The following is a 25,961-nucleotide window of genomic DNA, read 5'->3' as shown; positions in this document are numbered from 1 at the left end:
AATCAAAACTAATTGCAGTAAGGATTTAGAAAATGATACATATTCATCAAAAACAAACAAATAAATAAAATATCTTATGTTTGAATAACCTTATGCAATTTAAAAAAGTTATTTCACACCATTATCACTCTTGATCTTCACAACTGCGTGAAATGTGTATCTAGTGCCATTCTAAGTACATTAACTCTTCGGATTTGGGTGTAATTAAGTGTTATTAAAAGCCATTTAACTTCATTAATGTACAGGTTAGTATGTATGACTAAATAAAAGGCATCCCTAATATTTTATATTGTTAAACAAGTGAAACTATGGCTCTTGTTCTGGAGCTCCAAGTTAAAAAGAATAGGATCTCAAAGACACATTTTCTTTAACGTTGTTTCATAGTCTACCTGCAGGTGACATTTATAGTATTATATGTTATAATATATATAATATAACCATGAAAGGTATTTTCAGCACTGACCACCTAATTGGTCCTGAAGAAACCATCACTTTATTACTCACGATTGCCTTCTTTTCGATAATATTACAAACTCTCTCTTAGACCTTCTGAGTTAAATATTCGGGCATACTCAATTGTATCAGTACTACTTAAGAATGAATAAGGGTTTGCTTGGTTAATTGCTGGTTATCAGAGAGTGAGATCTTGGGTGTAATTCAACTAACTCAGAAAACGTCTGGGCAACATCTTTTCATGTCGATCAATAGGTCAGTTCTCATCACCGTTCAGCAAATTCATTGATTCACTTAAAATATGTTGAAAATTTTCTCTGTACAAGACCCAGTTTAGTATTTGTATGCCCAACCTAATGGTTTTAGTCGGGATATTTTCCTCAGTAAGATTTGATAGTGTATTGAAAACCTTGTTTGTTGAGCATAGTGAAGTGATAAATTGGCTTTTGTTTACATGACTAATTGTAAGGGTTTGGAAACACTCCTTTGATGTACTAAGAGCAGTTAATGAAGACAGTTAAATAAACAAACCTTTCTAATGAATCTAGGAGTTCATACAGACACACTCTGCTAATTTGCTTCTTGTACCTGGCCCAAACTTTCATGTATCTCTTCCCAAGAGGAACACCTATTTTGAATTTAATGGAAAACCAGATTGTCTATCACTCACTTAGAATGTCAGTGCTCGAACTGGCTTTCGAGATCATCTATTAGTTAATGCTTTTTTTTTTACCAATAAGAAAACCACAGCTCAGAAAAGTGAAGTGGCAAGCCCTAGATTACACAGCCAGTTGGTGAAGGAGCCAGCCTAGAATCCATGTTTTCTGATTGTTCCCACCACACTATGGTGCTTGCCTTTAATGTTTTAATTATATATAATATATCTTGAACCTAACTTTGTATTTCACCAATTAATATGTACCAACTTGAGACTATCAAACTTTTTATGGATAATGTTAAACAGTTGCTCTCACATTGTCAATTTTGCCTAACTGCAACTCATATTTACTTGGAGAAAGTATTGAGACTTTTCCTCTCATGTGTTTGGTGTTCACTCAGTGTCAAGTTTAGTGCCTAGACCGTCATGTTTGAAGGAAAGGTAGATTGAATTTCTGCCGCATTGTCAGGAACTGTGCTCTAAGAGCATGCCACCCCCAGTCCCCAGATAATCCCGTCCTGCAGCCTTGGTGGTGTAATGAATTCGTCTTGCACGAGTCTGCTGCTTCTGGAGGGCTAAGCGGGGGATCAAATCCTCCCTTTGTAGTGAGACAAGCTGCCGGAGAAGTGATTGATATTGCAGACAGAAGTAGGACTTCAAGGAAGGAATAAGCAGATAAGTGGGGGTAATAAGTAGATAATACTACTACTTTGCACTTAGTGTCTTTTATCTGAGCATCTGAAGGCAGCTGTATCTTCAAACATCAAGGCCCCTCAGTGTAAAGAGAGAATAGGGTCTCTCCATTTACTCAGCGGGCGCCTCCACGATCAATAAATCAGTGAAAAGATTTCCAAAGGAAGACCAGTGGTAATTTTTTTTTTCTTTCTCTGGGAAGCTAAGTCACCAGGATATGAAGCAATCACTCTAAATGTTATCTTGATCTTGGTGCAATGTTCTGTATGCACTTTCCCCTACAATGTTTGTATCTGAAAAAAAGAAACTTCTACTGTATCAACTAAGACATTTACTGTATCTTTTAATCCCTTCTGATCATGTCAGACTACACCCCCTTTGAGTCTCATTCTTGCATTTGTTTTACTCCTGAGAAATTTCCCTTGTGAATCTTATTTTAGGTCTAAGTCCTTATATCATAAATCTTTCAGACAGCTTCAAGCCATTATGTCTCCAAGAAACCATTGTGAAGTGAAGCTGTGTTTAATAAGGTGGATGGACTCAGATCTCTTTGAGTATGCCTTCATTAATTTTGTACACATCTTGTTAATTCAGACAAAGAGGGTGAGCTGCCAACCAAAATTGTTTCCTTTTAGCAGACCATGACTCAAAATTCAGAAGCCAGTCCTTAGGAGAGCTGAAGAAAAATACTGACTGCCACATGTTTTTTGTAAGTTAGGTAACTTTGTTCCTTATTAAGTAGAGATTAGAATAATTTTCAAGATGTTAAACCACCATGCATATATACTAAGGGACATTGAAAATACTGTTGAATCATCTTCTCCATCTTATTTTTTTTTGTTCTTCTTTTTTCTGTTTTGTTTGCTAGTTGGCTATGTTGTGTGAAAAGGAGATTGTTGTTGTTTTTCTTTAATTATAGAAAACTCAGGGTGAGTGAATGTCTCAAAAGTTATCATACATCTAACCACGAAAGTAGTCTGGACTTTAGCTCCATAATTACAGTATGAAAGTAACTGGCCTAATTTTAGGTGGAAAGGAGGACACAGATTCATCCAGTCTGTGTCCCCTGAAGATCAGAAAAATATCACTTGATATGGAAAACAAACAACAAAACAAACAAACAAAAACAACCACTTAATTCGTGGCTAGATGTTTCATGTTTTGTCTAAAGACAAATTTGTTTTCTTTTAACAAACAGCATTTCCTTTAAAACAAATTTCAGGGCTTCCCTGGTGGCACAGTGATTGAGAGTCCGCCTGCCGATGCAGAGGACGCGGGTTCGTGCCCCGGTCCGGGAGGATCCCACGTGCCGCGGAGCGGCTGGGCCTGTGAGCTATGGCCGCTGAACCTGTGCGTCCAGAGCCTGTGCTCCGCAACGGGAGAGGCCACAGCAGTGAGAGGCCCACGTACCGCAGAAAAAAAAAAAAAAAATTCATACTTGGCAGAAGATAAAAAATAACTATATATTCATTAGTGCCTCTACAGACATCTTTCATTGTGGCCAAATTCTTTTGTGAGCTCATGGGTTGAGACAATGAAAGAGAAAATGTGAAAGCAGTTGTATTCATCTGGGTGTTTGGGGGAAAGAGTGTGATGAGGAGACCCCACAGATGATTGCATGTATCACTTATTTGGCAATCTCAATCTACTGTTGGTTATTCTCATCTCTTTTCCTTTTCCCTCCCACTTTAAAGTTTGTAAAACACATTGTCTCATTTGACAGTTCTCACTGTTACCTTGTAACTGAGGTGATGTATGTGGTGGTATCCCCATTAATAAATGTGAAAATGGAGTTTCAGGTCTCTGCCAAGCCCACAGACTTAGCAAGTATCAGGACCAGGACTTTAAGGCAGGCCTTTTGACTTAGAGCTGCTGCTCTTCCAGCCAGGGATCAAAAATATTCAGGAAAAAAAAATTCCAGAAAGTTCCAAAAAGCAAAACTTGAATTTGCCACAGCAGCAGCTATGTACACAGTGGTTACATTGTATTAGCTGTTATAAGTAACCTAGAGATGACTTAATGTATATGGGACGAAGTGCATAGCTTATATGCAAATGCTATGCCATTATGTATAAGGGACTTGAGCATCTGGAGTTTTGGTATCCCTTGGGTTCCTGGAATCAATCCCCTGCAGATACCAAGGAACAACGACATAGCACATCAGTCTGTTAATATGAAGGGCTGTACAAATATTAGTAAATACTGTCATCAAATATATCCTCAAGACCCATGTCCTCAGTTGGCCTTTTGGGTGCAAGTCTTTCTACAGAAAGGAAATAGAGTTTAAACCTATGTATAAATAAGTCATTTGCCATGAGCTGAATTCACTTGCTTTAGCTTAATAGGTAGATAAGCTTTTCATAACCCCAAACTCTCTTCTCCCTCAAGTCAGTCTTACTTCCTTTTTTATTTTTCAGCCCAAACCCAGGGGACGCTGCTCCTCTTGCTAGATGCCAGGTTTTGTCCTTTCAGTGTAAAGTGAAAACTACCTTCTACACAACTCCCTGATGTCACTTTTTCCTCTCCTTGTTTCCTCTTAGTTTTGTCTTTCTATTTGCTTGAGCGTGCTCTTTTCTTCCAAGCTTTTGTGAGGTAACTTTTCAATATACATGAGTACCCATTATACTTCTTGGAGTATCTGAAGCATCATGTCATCAGTTTTTACAGATATCGAACTTGCCTTTTTCACTTAATTCATATTTCTTTTACCTTTTAGGAGGCTCAGACTTAAAACTGAAAAACTTTTCACCAGAGAGAAACAGAGATTAATGGAGATTAACATTTACTAATACCTTCATATGTTTATTAGAAAACCCATCATAGTGACCAAAAGTTAACAGATTTCAAAGCAGAACTTGAGGCAGCTGAATGGAGTCCATGAGATGCAATTCTGGTACCCTTAGAATGCAAGCCATGGCAACATATGTAAACACATATTTCTCTTAGTTAAATGCAATGGGTAATGTAATTCTTTCAAATGATGCAATACTAAGAATGAGGAGTGCCACTTCATATTCACAAAGTAGTTGCAAAGCTTGGGAAGCTTATTTTCCATCTTTGGGTTTTATATCATCTGTCTCTAAAATGAAAACTTTGGGCTATATGATTTCTAAAGTTTCTTAATGATGTAATATTTTTTAGCTCTCTTTTTACCAGTGCTTAGAATCACTGCTCCTGTTGCCAACACTAAAAGTCAGGCATTGTCTTTCATCCCTTATCTTTAGAATACCACATTTCTCTCCAGAGAAAGTGACGGGACCCTTTGTCCTTTGCCTGCTCTTCTTGATGGGGCAAGAGAAGAGAAAGTGTGTCTACCTATAGTCCTAGGAAATAACGGGAAAAGGAATTATGAGCAAATTCTTAATTGCTTGCTAACTACTGAGACCCATATGAAGAAATGGGTCCTTGTGGTTGAATCCCTAAACCATCTTGAGAACAAACTCGAATATCCTTCCTAGGCCAGCCCCAGCTGGGTTAGAGTCCTCCAAGCCTGTGGATCTGTTGGAGGACTGGTTTTGCTTTACAGTTCTAAATGTAAGTGTTAGCCCCAGATAGGCAGAGCACTGAACTCTCTAATTAGCCTTGCAGGTCAGTCTTTAAAGAAGTAAGGGTACAGCACCTAGTAGTTTAAAATGGCATTCTGTGCATTGTTTGCTGAAGGTCAGAGGGCAAATGCTGTTGTGACAGTTGGGTGAACTTGGCAGGCACACTTCTCTGGAGGGGATGAGAGAGGGAAGAATAGTTGATGTTGATCTTTGGTGATAGCAGTGGCAGAAGACTGTCCCTTAAACTCTAGAGTCTCTTTGATATCCTTTCAATTCATGTGGAGATTTTCCATTTTTAATCCAAGGAATTAGAGAGATAGAGTCACAGGAAATAAGAGCTGATCTAGCCCAAACCTTTATCTTCAGGGAAGATTTTTGCTTCTTGTTTTTGCTTTTTAAATGTAAAAGCCAAATTTATTGAACATAATTTATGTACAAAAAGGCATCCAAGTATGTGAATGAATCTTGACAAATGTATACACCTCTGTAACTGTTCCTTTTTTTTTTAATTTAATTTAAAAGCCAAATTGATTGAACTGTAATTTCAGGGGCATAAACTCATAAATCAACTTATAAATCATAAAGGCTTAGTTCCCTTAAGTATGAGAAAGATAAAGATAACTGGAGTCCACCACAATCGTATTCGAACGTATCTCTCCTATACTACCTCCCATCTCCCATATCCCGCCAAGCTCACCTAACTCCATCTTATTCTTCTGAATACATAATTTCATGTTTTTGTCTTTTGGCCTATGCTTTTGTTTTCATTCAGAAATGTCTCCTTTCTCTTCCTCCCAAATCCTTCTCAACCTTAAAGACTCAACTCCTTATCTTCAAATGGGGAATTAATGAGTCCTCCTGTGTTTCCATAGAACTGCTACTTGTAACTTATCACTTTAGTATTTATTTTAGTTACTAGCTTACATACATTTGTAAACATATTAATTTTTTTACATATGTCTCTTCCACTGGATCAGGAAGTCTGAGGACAGATAATCTTATTCTTTTTTGAGTCTTATTGCAAGACCGTGCACAATAAAGGATTCGGTTAATATTAGACATGAAAAGTATATGTGTGTATGTGTGAAAGAAATAATATGGTCTCTAAATTATGGTCTCAAATATCCCTTCTAGCATTAGTGTACCCCCAATGGATCTATTATTTCACCTTAAGATAATAACAAATCAACAAATTTTTAAGCAGCTACTATCTATGTTAGCCTTGACTTTTGTTTTTCTATCTAGATTGCCTATTTAGAAGGGGAGAGGAAGTAATACTCAAATCTGACCATTTTCTCAGTGAGGTGTACCAACATGAATGTTTGACCTATTCCTCTCTAGAGTAACAGTGGAGATAAAAGGAGAGGTGATCTGCTATTTGAGGATCATGCATGAGTTTTAGTTTACCTAAATAGTCTTCTAGCTATTGACCATGACTAAAATGTATTATGGTTGCTGAATAAAAATTGTAAGAATATGAACCATTTGAGGAATGAGTTGGGAGAGAAGAAGATGAATGTTATCTTTTAAAGAGATGCTCAGACTGAAGTATCGGTATCCTGGTTCGGTCATAATCCTACTCACAGATTCAGGACACACCACTTATACTGTCATTGACTTAGCCCTTTGACAATGTTACTTAAACTCCTTACCTCACAGAGAATCTATCTGAATTACAAAATCTAGTGCATAAAAAGGAATAATTTTAAAAGAGGAGCATAAGTAGTTGATTAAGATGGGAGTAGTATATATGCATTTCATTCACTGAGCAACTGAGTTACAAGTAATGCCTCAGTTTTATTTTCATTTTGTTGGGGCAGCTGCTCCATCTACCCCATAGCGTGTGTGTGTGTGTGTGTGTGTGTGTGTGTGTGTGTATGTGTGTGTGTGTGTGTTTTCAGATTATGTATAATGACGTCTGACTTTGCACGTTTCTTTCTGTGATTTGAACACAACAACTGCACTGGGTTCCATTTGAAGAAATGATTTCTTTATTATTAGGAAGCTATCATGCTGAGTTTCTCTTTACTTTTAAGCAACGTATAGTTGAATCCTGAAGTCAGTGTCAGTCTTTGTTGGAAATTACCTAGAGTTTTTAGATGCAGCTCTCCTCGAGTCTTTTTTTTTTTTCTTTAATCTCTTTGAGACAGCTGTTGCAGAATTGTCCAGTTAATGATCAATGCAGATAATGTTTTCTTACAAAATCAAACCAGTGGCCTCCTCAGGCCAGAAGATCTGGCTTAACCACTCAGGTCACGGAGGCACACCTACTTAGTTGCACCCCTTTTTAATCAAGCGGTGAATCAAGCTTGGGAAGCTGAAATTAAGTCAGTTCATTGTGTCTGTAACAGTAGGAAGCTCAGGAGATCAAAATGAAGGGGAAAAAGCTGCTAAAGGGGAAAGAATATCTTTGGGAGTCATTTGTGGCAACAGGACCGCTCATTTTTCCTGCCTAGCATGCAAACAGATTGATTTACTCTGAGGCTGAATTCATCCGCATTGTTAAGGCCTGTGTGTGACAGGGTAATCTCTTCTGTGAGAGGCAACTTGTACGGCACAGGAGCACATGCAACCTTAAGCATAGTTTATATGTGAATTTGAATATAACATTTAACCCCTCTGTAACCTGATTTCCTTATCTGAGAAGTGGGAGTAATAATTCCAGGCCTGCTTTGCAGATGTGTCTGATGGATCAAACCAGAATAGTCATCTGGTAAACAGAATTTGAGTGCCTATTCTGTACACTTCCCAAGCTGCAGAAGTGCAGAACTAAATCTGGCATCACCTTTGTCCTCATATTTTAGTGTGGGACTCATGAAAACAGAATTAAAAAGCAATGAGATGAGAGCTATAATAATATAGGTATCCATAGAATTGGGTAAAAATTAAGAGGCCAAAGTAACTGGCTGCTTAGAGAAGACAAGGAATGATCCAAAGGTGCTAGCACCATGCTGGGTACATAACAGACACTCAAATGTTGAGTAAAATAGAGGAAACACGTTATATGCGAGTTGAAAAATGCATTTGAGTTTGCCTGTCTGAGAGGATGGAGGAGCCAGGGTGTACAAAGCTGCAGCATTGGGAAATATAAGATCTATTTGCTCTTAAACTGCAATGTATGATATACATCCTAAGGCTCTTACTATAAATCCCTTAAACTTCTGCATCCTTCTTTGTCCATTAATAGGACTTTTTAAATAGAGGCACTCCTAGACAGAAACGTAGACTACTTTAAAGCTAGAATTGATCATGGGATCCATACCACCACATTGTCATATATGTACTCTTGATGTTAGATTTGGTTTTCCTTTTTGATAAGCAATCCCCAGGGTTTACCTCCAAACCTTACCTATGAGACTTCTAATTCCATGTATGCTTTACTTTCTTCTGTGTTCAGAGTCTCTGGGACAAAAACAACACCAAGAAGCCATTTTTTTAATGTTTTTATTATTTTTTTGGACCAAGGCTTATTGTACCCAACACTTAGAGTGAGTGGTACTTTTACTCTCATGGCATGCTGTCACAGAGTGAAGATTACAGCAGCCTGGTGACATCTCTGTCTGAAAGAGCAGCCAGTGCATGCTGCTTTCCCAGTTCTGAGAAAACACCACAGTTTGTCATTCCTAAATTACTTTTACCCCTCTGCTGAAGGTAGTTAGGGACATCATTTATACTGGGTCCAGCTAGCGCTTCAGTCTTTCTTGTTTTCCTGATCATTTTGACTTCTTTTTAAAGTGTAACTTTCCTTATTTTATGTAGCATTTTTCTGCCCAAACAGACATTATCACAACAGTTGCATGGTAAGAGTATAGTTAGTATCCCTTATGGAGACCATAAGTGTGTGGGTTTATTTCTGGGCTCTCTATCTTGTTGCATTGATCTATGCATGTGTTTTTGTGCCAGTACCATACTGTTTTGATTACTATAGCTTTGTAGTATAGTCTGAAGTCAGGGCGCATGATCTTCTTCTTTGGCTATTTGGGGTCTTTTGTGTTTCCATACAAATTTTAAAATTATTTGTTCTAGTTCTGTGAAAAGTGCCATTGATATTTTGATAGGGATTGCATTGACAGAAGAATGGATAAAGATGTGAGATATATTACACACACACACACACACACACACACACACACACACACATACAGTGGAATATTACTCAGCCATAAATAATAATAAAATTTTGCCATTTGCAGCAACATGGATGGACTTGGAGGGCATTATGCTAAGTGAAATAAGTCAGAGAAAGACAAATAATGTATGATATCACTTGTATGTAGAATTTTAAAAATATACAAAGTAGTGAATAAAACACAAAAGAAGCAGACTCATAGATATAGAAATACAAATTAGTGGTTACCAGTGGGGAGACAGAAGGGGAAAGGGGCAATATAGGGGTAGGGGGAGAAAAAGGGTTATTATGGGATTATATGGAGCCATGTGTGTGAAACTTTTGAAAATTGTGAAGCACTATAGAATCTAAAGAATCTTTTATTCAATTAAAAAAAAGTGTATGGAAAATCTGAGACTGTCAGGCTGAGATAGGACTTTAGAAATCCCATAGGAATTGGCCAACCCTTTGCTGTACCTGTAGGGGGCTAAGAAACACAGAGGCTAGATAACTACTTCAAGGTCAGATAGCAAGTCACAGGGTGCATAAAGTGGAACTTAAAAATATATATATATATTTACATATATTTTATACACACACAGCATGTTCACGTACACCACTTTTTCATACTTAGGATCCAGATGTAGTGCAAGTGTGAATAGTGCAGCAGAGAGGATGAGTGAAAACAGGGCTCCAAGAATGGCTCAGTTCAACCCCCATAGTCCCTGATACAAAGGTAGCGTGCACACTGGGGAGATTCACAGATGAGATCATTGAAGTTTTCCCAAAGTTACAAACCAGTGACTTCTCCATTCTGTTGCCTTGTGCTATACTGTGTTTAACAGTGAGAGACATTTCCTATAACTGAAGATGAGTGCAGAAATAAAAGAAAGACATTAGAATTCACTTTCTCTGAGAGTCTGAATTAAAAGGGACAAAATGTAATATTTCCCTGGAGTTTGTCCAGGACTCCAGAGTAAATGCACCTCCTTTTTATTTTGCCTATGGATTTTTTTTTTTTTTTCCTGGAAAGGGTGGAGAGGACTTATGTAAGAAAGAAAGCTGAGTTGCCTCAAAATACAGCCTCCAGGAAGAATGAGGCATCCCCTGCCCAACCTATATTCCTGCTGAGGAGAGAAAAAATGAGGAACTAAAAGTGAAGCCTAAAATCTCCAGCTTGATAGAAAGATTGAAAGCTTGATAGAAATCAACTGGTCTATAAAATCAACTGCTTTCACCAGCTCTTTAAAAAGGAAATACTGCAAGGAAAAGATGTGAGATATAAAGTTGATAGAGAAGTTGTCTGTCTTCATCAATAGTAAAATTTAGAAGATGGTTAAACAGAAAAACGTGAACACCAAGGAGACTAGAATGACAGTAATATAGGATGAGAAATATGTAACAAACCTAAATCCAATTAACAGATTAGAAAACTGCAAGATAGGTGGGGAAATGTCCTGTTTCCAGTAATATAATCAATTTACTGACAGAGCCAGAACTTAACCCAAAGTCCATGACTCTTGGAACAATATCCTTTCATGCATGATCCTTAAAGACAAGATGGGTTGATTTCTCTATAGTTATTAGGTAGGGTAAATTATTTAAAACCTATTATCATATTGAAATATATCCCAGTATGGAAACAAGGAAAGGTGATGTGTTATGCATTTAGCTTGAGTGAATATTTGTTGATTATCCATCCACTTAATGAAAAGGACTAACTCTAAATGAGAGTTGAGACCTGGACCCCAGGTTTCTGCTGTTGATTCCAGTGCTCTTTCCGCTCCTCCAAGTTGGCAATTGACTGAATTGTCTATGACCACTTAACTGCAGCAGCAGCTATTTGGAGGATATGGCAGTAAGCAGAAAGGAAAAGAATGAAATATAGTTTTAATCAGAGTATCTATTGAAATACTAGAAAATCTAGTGTTTAAAAAATAAGAATTTTTGGGCTTCCCTGGTGGTGCAGTGGTTAGAATCTGCCTGCCAATGCAGGGGACACGGGTTCGAGCCCTGGCCCGGGAAGATCCCACATGCCGTGGAGCAACTAAGCCCGTGGGCCACAACTACTGAGCCTGCGCTCTAGAGCCTGCGAGCCACAACTACTGAAGCCCATGTGCCTAGAGCCCGTGCTCCGCAACAAGAGAAGCCACCACAATGAGAAGCCCGCGCACCACAACGAAGGGTAGCCCCCGCTCACCGTAACTAGAGAAAGCCCGCGTATAGCAAGGAAGACCCAACGCAGCCAGGAAAAAAAAAAAAAAAAAGATACCAAAAAAAAAAGAATTTTTGGAGGTATTTAGTAGCATGTCCAGACTACAGATACGAATAAATAAAAGGATAAAAGGGTTCTGAAATCCATTTAGAACCTATTATAAACTAATCACTCCTATAGGTTGGTTAGGAAGTTAAATGTTATAGGGTGATATTTTGATTTTATAGATGAAGGTTCAAAGAAGATAAGTAAACATACCAATATTCAAATACACGTTGGTGTAATTTAAAGATCTGCACTTTCCAAAGGTGACCAACTAATGGGGATGGAGATCAGTATGTTCATTTTAATAAATAATGTATAATAGCAGTAGGAGAAAGTTAATTTTGTTTGTTCATTTTTACTCTAAAATATTAAAAATATAGAAAATAATTATAGTTGCTAATGCTGTTGTGGCAGGGTGAGCTCTGTTTTATATTGACGGTTTAAAGAGAAACTGGTATAATATCCGGAAATCAATTTAGTAGTATCTATTGGCCTTTAAAATATTTAAATATCTCATAATCAAATAATGCAGCTTCTAATAATGTATTTTAATTAATAGCTTAGTACAGTTTTTTTTTTTTTTTTTTTTTTGCCGTACGCGGGCCTCTCACTGTTGTGGCCTCTCCCGTTGTGGAGCACAGGCTCAGCGGCCACGGCTCACGGGCCTAGCCGCTCCGCGGCATGTGGGATCTTCCCGGACCGGGGCACGAACCTGCGTCTCCTGCATCGGTAGACGGACTCTCAACCACTGCGCCACCAGAGAAGCCCGCGTAGTACAGTTTTGCTTTAAGATTATAGTGTTAAAGAAAAATAGAAACAAATCGAATGTCCAATGACTGGGAAATGGCTAAATTAATTCAATAGCCCTATATAGCAATTTAAAAACATAGGGTTTAATTAAAATACCTGAGTAATGACCTGAGTATGCAATCATATTAACAGGTTAATTTTTAAAATAACTATATGCATACATTTATACAGACACATATACGCACTTTTAACAAAATATATCTTTAATATGTTCTATCATATGTTCAGTTTGTAAAGCACACAGAATTATATGGAATATATATCTTTGGAAGAGAAAATACCAAAATTTTAACAGTGGTTACCTCTAGGTTCTGGGATAAATGGCTAAGAAGTCATTTTTATGTAATAAAGTAATCAGAATTTCTATTTCAATATATTTAATACTAAACAAAGAAACTTGGAAAATATATGACAAATATGTCAGAGTTAATATCTTTATTAATAAAGATACCAGTGAGGTAGGGATTGGAGGGGAAAGCAAAGGACATTACTAGATCATCTAAAGAAGGAATGCAAAGGGCTAAGAAACATATTGAAATACATTTAACTTTGCTCACAATCAAGGGGATTCATATTAAAATAAGAAAATGTTTGTTTTCATTTGTATAGTTGGAAAAGATCATTCTAATACTGTGGTTCTTAACCTCATACAAATGCAATTTGATTCAGCCCTTTGGAAAATAACTTGATTCTGTACCTATCAAGTGACTTACGTTCGGAAACTTTGACCCAGTACTTTTAGATGTAGGAATACTTAACATGGGAAAATGCTCATAATACCATAATAACTAAAAAAAAAATAATAATAATATGTTGAATATAATCCAATTTTGCTTACAGAATATATATATAAACATAGAGAAAAGACCAAGGAAACTTTTAGCAGTAGTTCTCTATGAGTGTTATGCTTATAGATAGCATCTATTTTTTATTTTTATTTTTCAGTTTGGGGCTCTAAATATCACATTATTTTTATAATCTAAAACTTTTAAGTGCAAATTAAAGACAGTATGAGAGATGATCTTATCTCTTTGCATATGGACACCTATTTACTTGGACTGTTTTGGATCCCTTCAAATCTCGATTTCACCATTTAGTATTTATTTGCATATCAGTATTTTCATTTTCATCTGTAAGACAGGAATAATAACAGTACATACATCACAAACTTCTATGAGAATTAAATGAGTTTGCTATATATAAAGTGCTCTGAAGAGTATCTGATCCACAAAATATACAAAGAGAGAAACTAAACCCTGTCTGCTATGTTACCTTCTACTTGAAGGTTTACAGAAAAAACAAACAAACAAGCAACAACAACAACTATATATATAGCTTGAGTACATCTATAAGATTTAGGACAGAACTTATCTCCCGTTCTGTACCTATGAGGCTTGCTCATCTTTCAGAGCCTCACTAGGGACCCTAAAATGGATGTGATTTTTTATCTTGCTTTGGAATTTAGCTTTAGACTTAAGAGAAAATTGATTTGGTGAATTAATTTAGTGGCCTTCAATAGCGTCTACAAATGCGAATTCTTCTTACCTGTCTGGAGCAGGAAAGGAAGGAAATCACTTAACTTGAGAAAGATTAGAGCTGTGAAAGTTACTCACTGTGTCTTGCTGGTCATCCTTTGACTTTATGGTGGGTGGTATTAAAATGATCTGATTGATTTTGTTCTGGGGCAGCTTGGAAAGTCCCAACATTTCTTAGCTTTCACACAAGCTCTATAAAACCCCAATATTTTTTGCCTGTTGCTGGTTTATCATGCTGACAATTTGCCTTCTTGACAAATAATTATTGAAGATTTGACATACTATCCTTGGGTTGAAAGCATCATTTTTCTCTCTCTTCTATTGTAATTAGATGCTGTTTATTGATTCCTATAGGAAAGGCATTCATGTCATAATAAATATTTTGAGTAAAGAATCCATTTTCAACTTTCTGGTTTTTTCTTACAGAGTTAAATTGTTCAACTGGACTTATATTCATCAGGCTTTTAGACATGAAATGTGATATGATGACCAGAAGTGTACTCTGACCTCAAAATTCATAGCCTCATAGGGGAGACAGATAATTATACACATTTTTTCATTGTAAGGTAGCATTTTATTATTATTTTATATACATTCATATAAAATAAGAGAAGACTGAACTTCAACTAGGGAATTGGAGAACTCAGATTCATTGGAAGAATTTGAAAATGTTTCAATTTATCAGGTAAAGAGAATGAAGACATTTCAAACTGAGGGACCAGATTGAGCAGAGGGGCAGAAATGGTCAGCTGGGGCCAGCATGTAGCAAGCAGAGTGGAAAATAGGGATGATGAGGCTGAGAGGGTAGCTTGGGACCAGCCTGTGAAGAAGGATCTTGAGTGCCTACAAAAATAATTGGTTTTTTCCCAATGGCATGGACTCATCCTGTGGAGTAACATGATCATAGTTGTTCTTTAGGAAAGATAAAGTGATGGTGAGGGGCCTCTAGAGGGAGGGGAGAATGTAGAGATATTGCTAGATATTCATTTTCCTATCTTATTCAGGTAAATTTTTGGTGAAAGCATAGAGGGTTGATAAATTTAGAACCAGGCACATATTCTTTCTTGGAATCTCAACTGCTAATATAAAAACAAGTCACCAGTCTTTGTTTACTTTAATAAATGACTAACTAAGCCTCTTCTAACTTCTCTGTTCTCTCAATTCAATAGAACTAGAGTCTTCATGAGGCGAACCCACTAAAACACTTATCTCCATTTTTATGGCTTCATGAAACCTAAACATTTCCTTGTTCTCTATACTTACCCCAAGCCACAGGGGGCAGGCATAGATCTGAAAGACAAAACTGCTTCCACTTTTTACTTCCTAGAATTTTATAGGTACCCTGTTTTTCCCTACCCAAACTTACAGTGTGGATTAAGAACTTCAGACAAGTATTTTCTGTGTGCTGAAGATTTATATACTTGCTTAACTTTCTCACATAGAGATATAAAATGGAGACATTGATATTTGGTATATTATAAAGATTGCATGTCAAATTAGAGAGAAAATTATTCAATAAAATGATGAAGATAAGTTATATATTTTGAGTGGAAGTATATCTTCATTTATTTCTCATACCAATACAAATTCTAGAGAGTGAAAAGATTTGCATATGAAACAATTCAAAAACTGATAATAATATGAAATGATAATACGGCTGAAGGATTTTATAATGTTGGGCTGGCAAAGGCCTTTCAAACTATTTTTGAAAAGTAATAAATTATAAGAGAAAAATGATATGATAAATTCAGTTATGGAAAAAATAAAACTCTTCTACACCAAAAAGCAAACCATAAATCCATATACGAGTTGAAACACCAGAAACGCACACACAGGAATACACACAGTGGAAAAATATTTGCAGCACTTATGATAAGGGTTAATATCTTTAATATACAAAGAGCTCTTACATGAGTATCTGTTAAGAATGATATTCAACAAAGTTTTAACAGTATTATTTCAGGAAAACATACATGTTAATGTTACATCTTGAATGACTTCTCCTTCCAATGCACTAGATTTACAGCAGTGGCATTTTCATTCAAGGGATAGTGCTGACGCCTGATTCTGACACCATGAAGCTTTGAGGAATTTGAGGGAAATGGCTGGGAATGAAAAACTATGAGCTGTGAGTAAAGTTAAATAAAGTTGTTCTGACTCCTGAGGACTTGGGAAACCTACTTACAATCTTTGAGTTTATTTACCTGTAAAATGGGGATAATAATACCTACATCATTAGGTTATTAGGAAAATTAATGCATATTAATAAACCTTTGAGATCCAAGATAAGCATTGTTGCATGGCGAATACAGAGAATGGTTGCTTCTCTGTAACCTTTTGCTTAAGTAAATGCATGATGTTTACATCAGGTATTCGCACTAATTCTGAAATCAAAAGTTATCAGATGTACTTTGATTCACTCTTTTATGAAAATGTTTGTGCTAAATTCAAATTTAAATGGATTAGTAGCTATTAGTGAATTTAATATGAGGATATCCTAGAGCAAAAAGCATGGATTTTCCCCCTAGTACATTGTACCTTTTTCTTTATGTCATTTAAGCATCTTAGTATCTGTGCAACTCAACTGCTTCATTGTACAGTTCAAAGATGAGCACACTGAGGTACAAATATCCCAGCAAAATAAGAGAAATGTAAATAATCCTCTAAATCACTTCCATGAATTCTGGACAGAGACTCTTATCTTTATAATGGTCTTTAGAAATCATTTAGTTCTGCCTCTCATTTCACAAACGAGGAACCTGAATCCAGAGTGGTTAAGTAACCTGCCCCAAGGGCACAGAATTGGTAATAGTTCCTGTACCTCCTGGTTACTCCTGTAACCCCCAGTCCAGTACTCCTTCCCCTCATGTACCCAAAACACACAAGTAGCGTCAGCAGATGTATCATATCTTACATGTAAGATACACGCATTTTAGATTTTGGTAGTTATGTAGATAGAGATCATAGTCTGACTGGCATGTGCTGAAGGCTAAGGTGGTAGATAGAAGGAATTTGATCTTTTTAATCCATCCCATTCTGCTGGGAATCTTTTGACTCTGCGAAAGATGAAATTTGTTTACATTTGATAGAATATCATCAACATCTGAAACTGTGGACCTTAGATTTAGGGGTTCAAGTGGCTACACTACTCTATTCATGGAAAAAAGAATTCAATAATGACTTTCTGGGCAGTTGTGCTAATGGCATTTACTCCAGATTAATTTCCAAACCCGACTCATTCAGAACTTCCTACTGGGCTGTCGGAAATACAGATGTACGGGTTGTGTACCTGGAGAGTCTTATTCAGTAGATATGGGGCCAGGTCAAGAAATCTGTTTTTAAAAAGCACCCTGGTTGATTCTCAGGGTCATCCAAGTTTTTGAACCACTTAACTAAGCACAGCTTTAAGGAAACAGCTAACTGCTTTCTACTGTTGACCCAGAAGCTGGCAGTGGGTGTATAATTTAAATTCATGGTACAAATAATGAAATTGCATTTTTCAAGTCATTTCTTTTTTACTTTCTTTCCCTCTCTCTTCTTTTTTTTTTTTGCCTCGTAGCTACAGCTTATTTGGTTAATTACAGGTAGTAAGAGATCATCTTTCCAATATTTCAGTGAAGAAATGAACATTTTGTCTGATATAAATTTGTAACATTAGTGTTGTCGTATTCTTGGACACTTGAGATCAGATGATATTACTGAAAAATTTTTGCAGAAAAAGAAACATTCTTACCAGTAACTTAGGGGCTAAAAAGTAAATATCACCCCATGATCATATTATCCCTTATGTGCATGCATTTTATGGATGCAAAAAGAGGAGGCAAATCCAAGGTCATGAATGCATTTGCACACTTTATTTTTAAAGTTTATATACTAACCTAGTCTGGCTTCTAATTTTCATCTAAATTTTAGAATCAATCTAAATATTAACTTACTGTACAGCTATCTTGTCCAGTTATAACTTTCACGCAGGACAGGGAATTTGGCTTCCCAAGCGTGGGGAGAGGAGTGACGTTTAGATATAAATCTAACTGAATTATGTAGAATACTCGACAGCAATGAGCATATTTTAGTAGATCGCACAATAACCATCAGTGTGCATTTCATCTTCACTAAATCATGGTAAGCAAGGCCAGATTCTACATGAATGTTGTCATGTATTTATGTAAATATATTTTTAAGGCAAAAGCTAGTTGGTCTTTCAGACTTTAAGATTTATTCTTTTTATGAGTAATTACCTGTTTATAAAAATATTATCTTTGAGCATTAATAAAAACTAGATATGGTAGAGAAAATAAATATTCAAATAGATTAGCTATTGTATTGATTCCATGTTTCAAGAAATATGATAGAAAGAAACAGGTTTTTTTTTAAAGGGCTTTAAAAAAATGGGCACTTTCCCCAGGACTTCTATTTCCTGTACATAATGTGGATGTTTGTTTGTTTTCACAAGTTAACGGGACCAATGGTTTAAATTGTTATTGAGAAACATGCTCTGGACGATCAAGTGGCTTATGTTAGCATAGCTTTGCATGAAACCACTGGCATTTCTCTTGGGAGAAGAAGTTGAAAACCCTTCGCCTGTCAGGCAGTGGATTTTAATTTTTATATTAAGGACATATAAGCATGGTTTCCCCAAATTTCTAACTGTGTAATCATTCTTGAAACTCCACATCTAGGTTTAAAAAGCGAAAACAGCGAAACAAAACTTTCAAAAGCTTTCCCTGAAGTTTTACTTTTCAGATGCAGAGTGTAAAACAACTTTCTGAAGTGCCTTGTGTAAGTCCTGGTGGTGGTACGGTTTGTGGTTTGTTTGGGGAGATTTTGTTTTCAGGAAAGAGTGTACTTTCTTATGAAAGAGACAAGGGAAAGTTTTACCTGTCTCTCTCCTGTTTTTTTTTTTTTTTCCTCCCCTCTCTTTCTTTTTCTTTTAAAGATTGGTGATAAGGAATTCTAACTACTTAATGAGATGGGAGAGGCCTCACTCCATTGGAGTGGAGGAGTCCAGGTGGAAGTTGATGGATTGGACAGGTAAAGAGAAGAGTCCCGCCCCCTCATGCCTATAGTTGGGTATATATTAGGGAACCTAGAATTATGTACAGAGAGAGAAAGACAGAGAGGGACTTGAGGTCTGTTATCTTCTTAGTAGATTCCTACTGTAAGGGTCTCAGAGGGGGTGGGGGGTTGGCAAAATCCTGGAGCCAGAAGAGAGGACAGCGGCATTGATCAATCTTACAGCTAACATGTTGTACCTGGAAAACAATGCCCAGGCTCAATTTAGTGAGGTAAGGCTTTTAGATTTTAGCACTCCATTTAGAGATGCTATTTCATTTCTATTTTTTAAATAAGAGCTTACATATTGGTGGTTCTTGGTCACCCAATGTAATGTTTTTGCAAACTGTGTATAGGAATCTCTTTTCTTGGTTAATATTTTCTGTGGAGACTGTAAGATTCTTCTTTAAGTAAAAGATGAAACAGTAGGAGAAAAGGGAAAAGAAAAATTTCTGGGTGATGTTATGTATTTGAGGAAGCCCAATATTCAGGAGTTTATAAAATCACTTTGTATAAGAACAGACTGAGAGAGCAGATCACGTTCTGCCAGATACACTGAACTGACTCCTCTGTTGGGTGTTCATGTATCACTAAGACAAATTAGTTGATTGTGTCTCAACTCAGTTAAGTTCTCAGTTCTATCTTCAAACTTCATCCTAAAAGCAAATGATGCTTTTTTTTTTTTTTTAAAGTAATCAGGTGAGATTTTTTTAAGCCATCTTCGTTTTGAATTCTGTCAATCCAGAGACCCACTTAAATCCTGAGGGGACTTCACTCAAGTCCCTATTGTCTGGTGATTGACTTCGACTTTCACTGTATGATGACAAAGTTATTTTGGAGCAATGCATTATTAAATATTTATACATGCATACATGTAAATGTATATTATAGCATATAGGATTTTATTTATGGAATTGATGTTTGCCTCCCTGATCTCTCCTCAACACGTTTGTCACAGGGATTTAAATCTCTGAAGGGATAAGAAAAAAATCCTAACCAGACTGTAAGGCTTTGAGGAAGTTTCCTAAGGTTGAGGGAGGTCTAACAACAATATTAGTTTACATTCCTCAGAATAGGGCAGCTGTGTTGACACTAATCAGATGAGGGGGAGAATGCAGTGTGGAGAGAGCTAGTTCAGTGTTTCAGATGAAAATGCTTGCAGGTGAATGCTTGGAAAAGTAGAGTGTAGTACTCAAATAGAGCTCCTTAAAAATCAAAACAAAGTGTATAGTACTCGGACAGACAGCACAAGGAAGCGTCCCCAACAGACAACAAAGCAAGGCCAGCGCTATCACATATTGACCACACTATTGTCTAGACACCTGAACTATGTAAATATAGCAGGGGAAATATCGAGTTATCTAAAGAAGGAAAAGGAAGTGCCTATTTTCCTTTAAAACATTCAAGTAGGCTTGCTTGTCCTCAGTGGAGAAACTTGAGTTTCTTGTTTTTGCTTTAATATTGAAAGTTAGCTTAAAATGTTACTAAGCAATATTTTTTTTAAAAAAAAATGGAGGCAACTTGTATGATGATCTTGTTTCTATTTGATCCAATGTCGTCCAGTTTTGATCATTAAAAAAAAGATCTGTCGGTCATATCATATCTGACTTTGTGTTCATGAGATATTTCACGCGCAGTCATTTATAAACAGGCTGGGATCTCTGTGTGTGTAAGTAAAAAAAGGTAGAAGCAAAAGTTGATTTAGAAGTAACTGTAAGAAAAGTATGAAGTTGATGTAAAGTGGAAAGAAATGATTATTTCTCATAAAAGGAAAAAAATTGCATGAATACTGTGATGAGAAGGTATTTGTAGTAATGACTGCCTTTTATGGAGGTAAAAGTGTCATGCTGTATGTGAGAGTACGGCATACTGACAGTGAAAGAAAATACCTTTACATGAGTCTGCGTTTTTCAAAACTTTAAGGGATATGTGATCAAGAGGCAGCAGCTGTCTGTTTTCTCTTGAAATGCTGCTCATGTACATAGAGGCTACTGATGAAGAAACATGGCGGCATTTCTCTACCCTCCTGTGTCATTTCGTGTATTTCTATCATGATTTTTATATCTGTCTGCTAGTGTGTGTAATATGCGTTATCTTCATGGCTTCATTTCCATTCTATTGCTTAGACCAGTTTTCTTTTCTGCATAGGGTTATCTTTTAATAACTAGCCCTTTGTAGAAATGCAGTTCTACATGTAGGTATATGAAAAGCCTGGGACCACAGGGCCCTGAGAATCCAGAAATTTCATACACAAGTTATAATGCTTTAGCATTCACCTTCTGGTAACATTTATTAATAACTGTCAATATGGAATCAGCCATTTATGATTATCACATAAGAATTGTTAAAAAATGGTCAGATTAAGAATAAAAAGACATGTCACTCCCCGTAAGAGTGAAAATTACTTGAAAACCATAACCTGTTCTCTGACTTCAAATAATTTTTGAATTTAATTTGCTAGCAAATTCTTTGGATTGGTAACTCAAAAACGATATAAGAACACTGTTCCTCCCCTTTCCCCTTTTCCACAATTTTCCAGTTCTTCCCCCCCAAGCAGAGCTGGATTTGGGAAAGCTGTTACTGAACAGGAAAGGGTCCGGAAGGGAGGGGAAGGCGAGCAGGATATAACAGGCAGGGCTTAAGTTTCCACCCTTGGGTTGCAATGAGGAGGCCTCAAGCAAGCACCTTTCCAATGCGCCAGGGTGGAATGATACAGCCTCTGGGATTGGTCTCATACTTGGAGAGCGAGGCACTAAAAAAAGGAAATTGTTCGTAGATTAAATTTTAGTTCCATTTTCTTGCCAGAAAACCTGGGCTCTGTGTGTGTGTGTGTGTGTGTGTGTGTGTGTGTGTATGTATGTGTGTGTGTGTGTGTGTGTGACAGACAGACAAAGAGACAGAGAGAGAGAGAGAGGGAGAGAGTGTTTGAGAGCCCTCAAACTCCTCCTTAGAAGAATGACATTTTATTAAAAATCCCCATCTGGGCTTCAGTATGAAGATGGAAAGGTACTTTGGTGAATGGGTTACAACATTCAGGACTTCAACTCATATAATGAATCACCTCATTTTACAAATCAAGGTTAATGATTTCTCTTTTTGTAGTTGAGAGAGCTATAGATATAAAAATGAGTCCCTGTTTACTTAACTTTTTCTCTTTAGACAGAAATACACTCTAAGAAGGGCCACTGTGATTCATGGTAAGTGCTTCGAAAAGAAGTTTCCCTAAAGAACTGGTATGCAAATCTAGTTGAGAGTAAGAAGAAAAGTGCTGAGGCAGCAATATAAACTCTAAGTGTTCAGATCATTGCCAATTAATTGACCTCTGGGCCTGCATTGGCAAAGAAAATAGTCTTTCATGTTCCAATACTGTTTCCAAAGGCTGACTCACATTTTTTCCCATGGGAGTGGTTTTTCTCTTTATAGTTAATAAATGTATTCTTTTTAGCGTTCCCAAGTTGCACCTCTGAGCTATTTAGCACCATAGGTAAAATCACAGCAGGTAAGAAGCAGAAGCAGCAGACTTGATTCGGGTGTCAGCCAGGCTACGCTCCTCACTCCGTGCTGTGGTCTTAGATTGCACTACTTGTTTTACAATTGGTTGCCCTCAAGCCCAGAGGGGACTGGGAGAAAGAGATCTTAGATCACAGATCATAGATCATACTTTCCTTCACTGCTATTGGAAAAATGAGTGGTGATAATAAATCACTTATCCTTTACCTAGATAAGGAAAAAGCATGTTTGGTTTGTTTTGTTTTCTAGAAGAGCAGTGATCCTCAACGGGTGTGTGGAGTGTACAGTAGGAAGTATGAATGAATGGCTGGTTAACTATAGCAATCAAAAAAATATTGGTTGTTCTTTCATCACACCACATATATTTTCTGAATACAAAGTTTGTTAAAATTTTCTTAGACAATAAGCATACACAGAATTTGGTTTCTTTTTATATTATCAATTGTTTCATGTATTTTTTTTCCACTTTGAAATTTTTTTTTGAATTTATTGTATTTTTTTTATACAGCAGGTTCTTATTAGTTATCTACTTTATACATATTCGTGTATATATGTCAATCCCAGTCTCCCAGTTCATCCCACCACCACCACCACTACTCCAATTACAGAATTTAGATTCTATATTCTTCCTATTAAGGGAGGGAGTATATATTTGAGGTCATGAGATTTTATGTTTATCAAGGAAAGATATGGGTCAAACAGTTGAGAACTATGTTACCACAGTGTACCCAAGCTTTCTTTGAGGTGCATGTAATTGCATTGGGAGGGACTTGTGCTTGTGAGATAGAGAGGAACGGGTAAAAATCCTCCCTTCACAGTAACAGTGTGAAATTAAACTTTTCCTCTGTTGAATACATTTTAAACTTCTAATTGTTTTATGTCAGTAAATAAGGACGAGCGAACACAGATACCCAAAAGACACCTCAGTGAAAAATGACTTGGTTATTTCCATAAATGTCTTACTGTCTTGAAAATGAAAGATTTTCCAAGTCCAATGGACTCAGAATTTTCTTTTAAATATATGCTAAGCAAAAAGTCAGACGACTGATACAGCGTTATTGTTCAGTGTCAGTTTAGGGAATGAGTTGCCTGTGAAGGATATCCAGTAGGGTAGTGGATTTTGGTTCTGGAAGAGAATGGATTGAAATGTCAAGGTAAAACAGTTGATACAAGAGTTAAGCTTAAATCTTATTCCAGATCTTCTCTTAAGAACACAGTTTGGAGGCACAAGAAAATAGGGACCTGTGGCTTATTAATGTGTTATCTCTATAAACATTTTATAATTTTCACTTATAACTTTTAATTAAGTTGAAATTTGTTAATATTCATGAGGAGTAGTATTGAGGAAGAGAAACGTAGGTTAGAAAAAGGACTATAGACTTTGTAAAGAAATGTTTGTAAAGAAATGTTCACTGAACATCACTTACGTATAAGATGGTACATAGGATACAAAAATGAGTAAGAAACAGTTCCTACACTGATAAGTTACAGTTCATAGGGGGAATGAATACATACAGTTATAATTAATACAGGAGAGATCTTAAGTGTCGTATGAGAAATGTGAGCAAGAGAATATAAAGGATCAAAGAGAAAGAGAGTATCTCAAAGCAGGAGGATCACAAAAGTCTACATGTCTATGTGTGATGCAGATTCACTTGGAAGGACAAGTAGAACTTTCTAAAGTTTTAGAAATAAAAGAGGGAAGGGGGATTTCAGGCGAAGAAACAGGCATCAGCAGAGGCACAGAAGTAGGGTGAATTCTGGGGTACTCAGAAATGTCAGATAGTTCTGATGGAACTGAAAGGATGAAAGAATTAGAAAGTAAAGGGAGAATTGCAAGGTAGAGTGGCTCACGGAGCACCATAACACATTTAATATAGTGGCAATGATAAACCATGGAAAGGTTTTAAACAGAGGAATGGTGTAATTGGGGCTGCACTAAGGTGCACTTGCGGGGGATAAATGGCTTTGTTCAAGGCTGCCTAGAAGTATAAAAATGCATTTCTCTGAATTGCACATTGGGTGCTCGTTTTGTAAGAATATCCATCACTTCTCTGGAACCTTTTGAAAGGGTAGAAATGGATTGTTTCTAAAGTCTCATGAAACTTGTGTTTTCCCTGCCCATAGCTCTCTTTAATAGCTATGGTTCCTGCCATAGAGAAGTTGGGAACTATTGGTCTTGGTTTGTCCCTATTTACTCTTGCTATTTAAGTGTGATTATTAATAGCACCCCTTTTATTTTCCAAAAGTGTTCCACTTAGAAGATAAAATGTATGGTCATGCTGTAAGTAAATATCCACTATTTATTTTATTATCTCTCCCCACTCCCCACCCCAAAATAAAAAAAAGTAGTATATATTTGGTTATAAACTAGATACAGTGTCTTTGATATCCCAGCCACAAATCATTTCGATTATTTCCCTTACGAAAAGGAGCATTTCCTTACAACTCAACACTTACTGAGAGCTAGTTAAGTGCAGTCACGGTGCTTGTGCCAGACACTGGAAGGAAAGCAGAAATAAGTAAGTTGCAAGCCACTGGCCTCTGAAAATTCACAATCCTAGTGTGTACGTAAGGTATTCATAAGTGACTCCAGTTTAAAACAGAATGTGGTAAGAGACACCAAAGGCTCTCAAAGACAGTGAAATGGGTCAAACCTGCTCATGACGAAGGTAATATTTCACATAGTTTGAGAACTAGAATTTAGCCACAGGGAGAGGAAGGAAGGTCATTCTGGGTAGAAGGTAGAAAATTAATAAAAATACAAAGGATAACTGCACAGGACCAAATGAAAGAGCATGCTATATTGACTTGAAAAGAGAATGTTGATTTAAACACTGATCTATATTTAATATGTATGTCAAAATGGAAAGCTTTTATAAGAAACAGCAAGAAAACATGTCAAGGGCTTTTATCTCACTAAGAGCTAGAACCCATGAATATTCTGAAAGCGTGGGCAGTGTTCAGAATTCGAGATTCAAAACTTTTTCTACATGCTCTAGGAGTGACAAGTGTCATCCTGCAAGGAGGGAGAAAAATTAGTCCAAATGATTGCTTGGTCTGGGCAAAGTTAATTGTTTCCTGTTCCCATTCCTTAGACCTCTATAGAGATAGATAAGGTGTCTCACTCTTACAGGGACTTGGTAATTACATACTTAAAGTAGTCAAAGCTAGGAACAAACTCTAGACTGATTTTCTATGTTAATTAGGATTAACTTTACGTATTAAATAGTCATCTTAGAATCAGGATGAGAAAAATCTCTTCCCTGATCACTGCTCTAAAAGAAGATAGGGATCCTGGAGCTAAATGGGGCACCATATGCCAAGTATGACTTTT

General features: G+C 36.7%; 1 protein-coding gene across 4 annotated transcripts in view; it reads left to right on the top strand.

The window, feature by feature from the left end:
* The window catches only part of TP63 (tumor protein p63), a 220,849-nt gene that overhangs the window by 100,864 nt on the left and 94,024 nt on the right, over positions 1-25,961 (top strand). For 3 of the 4 annotated variants that reach the window (XM_060010949.1, XM_060010948.1, XM_060010950.1), the window contains exon 1: positions 19,186-19,347. The exons of the other annotated variant lie outside the window; for it this stretch is intronic. In XM_060010949.1, coding sequence (XP_059866932.1) covers positions 19,306-19,347 — 42 coding nt within the window. In that variant the 5' untranslated portion in view covers positions 19,186-19,305. Of the gene's footprint in view, positions 1-19,185; positions 19,348-25,961 lie in introns of those variants that run through there. 4 annotated transcript variants of the gene reach the window in all.

Source organism: Delphinus delphis, chromosome 4 (assembly GCF_949987515.2).
Source record: "Delphinus delphis chromosome 4, mDelDel1.2, whole genome shotgun sequence".
Classification (NCBI taxonomy): domain Eukaryota; kingdom Metazoa; phylum Chordata; class Mammalia; order Artiodactyla; family Delphinidae; genus Delphinus; species Delphinus delphis.
The sequence above is the reverse complement of the archived record's forward strand: the minus strand, read 5'-3'. Positions and strand labels throughout refer to the sequence as shown.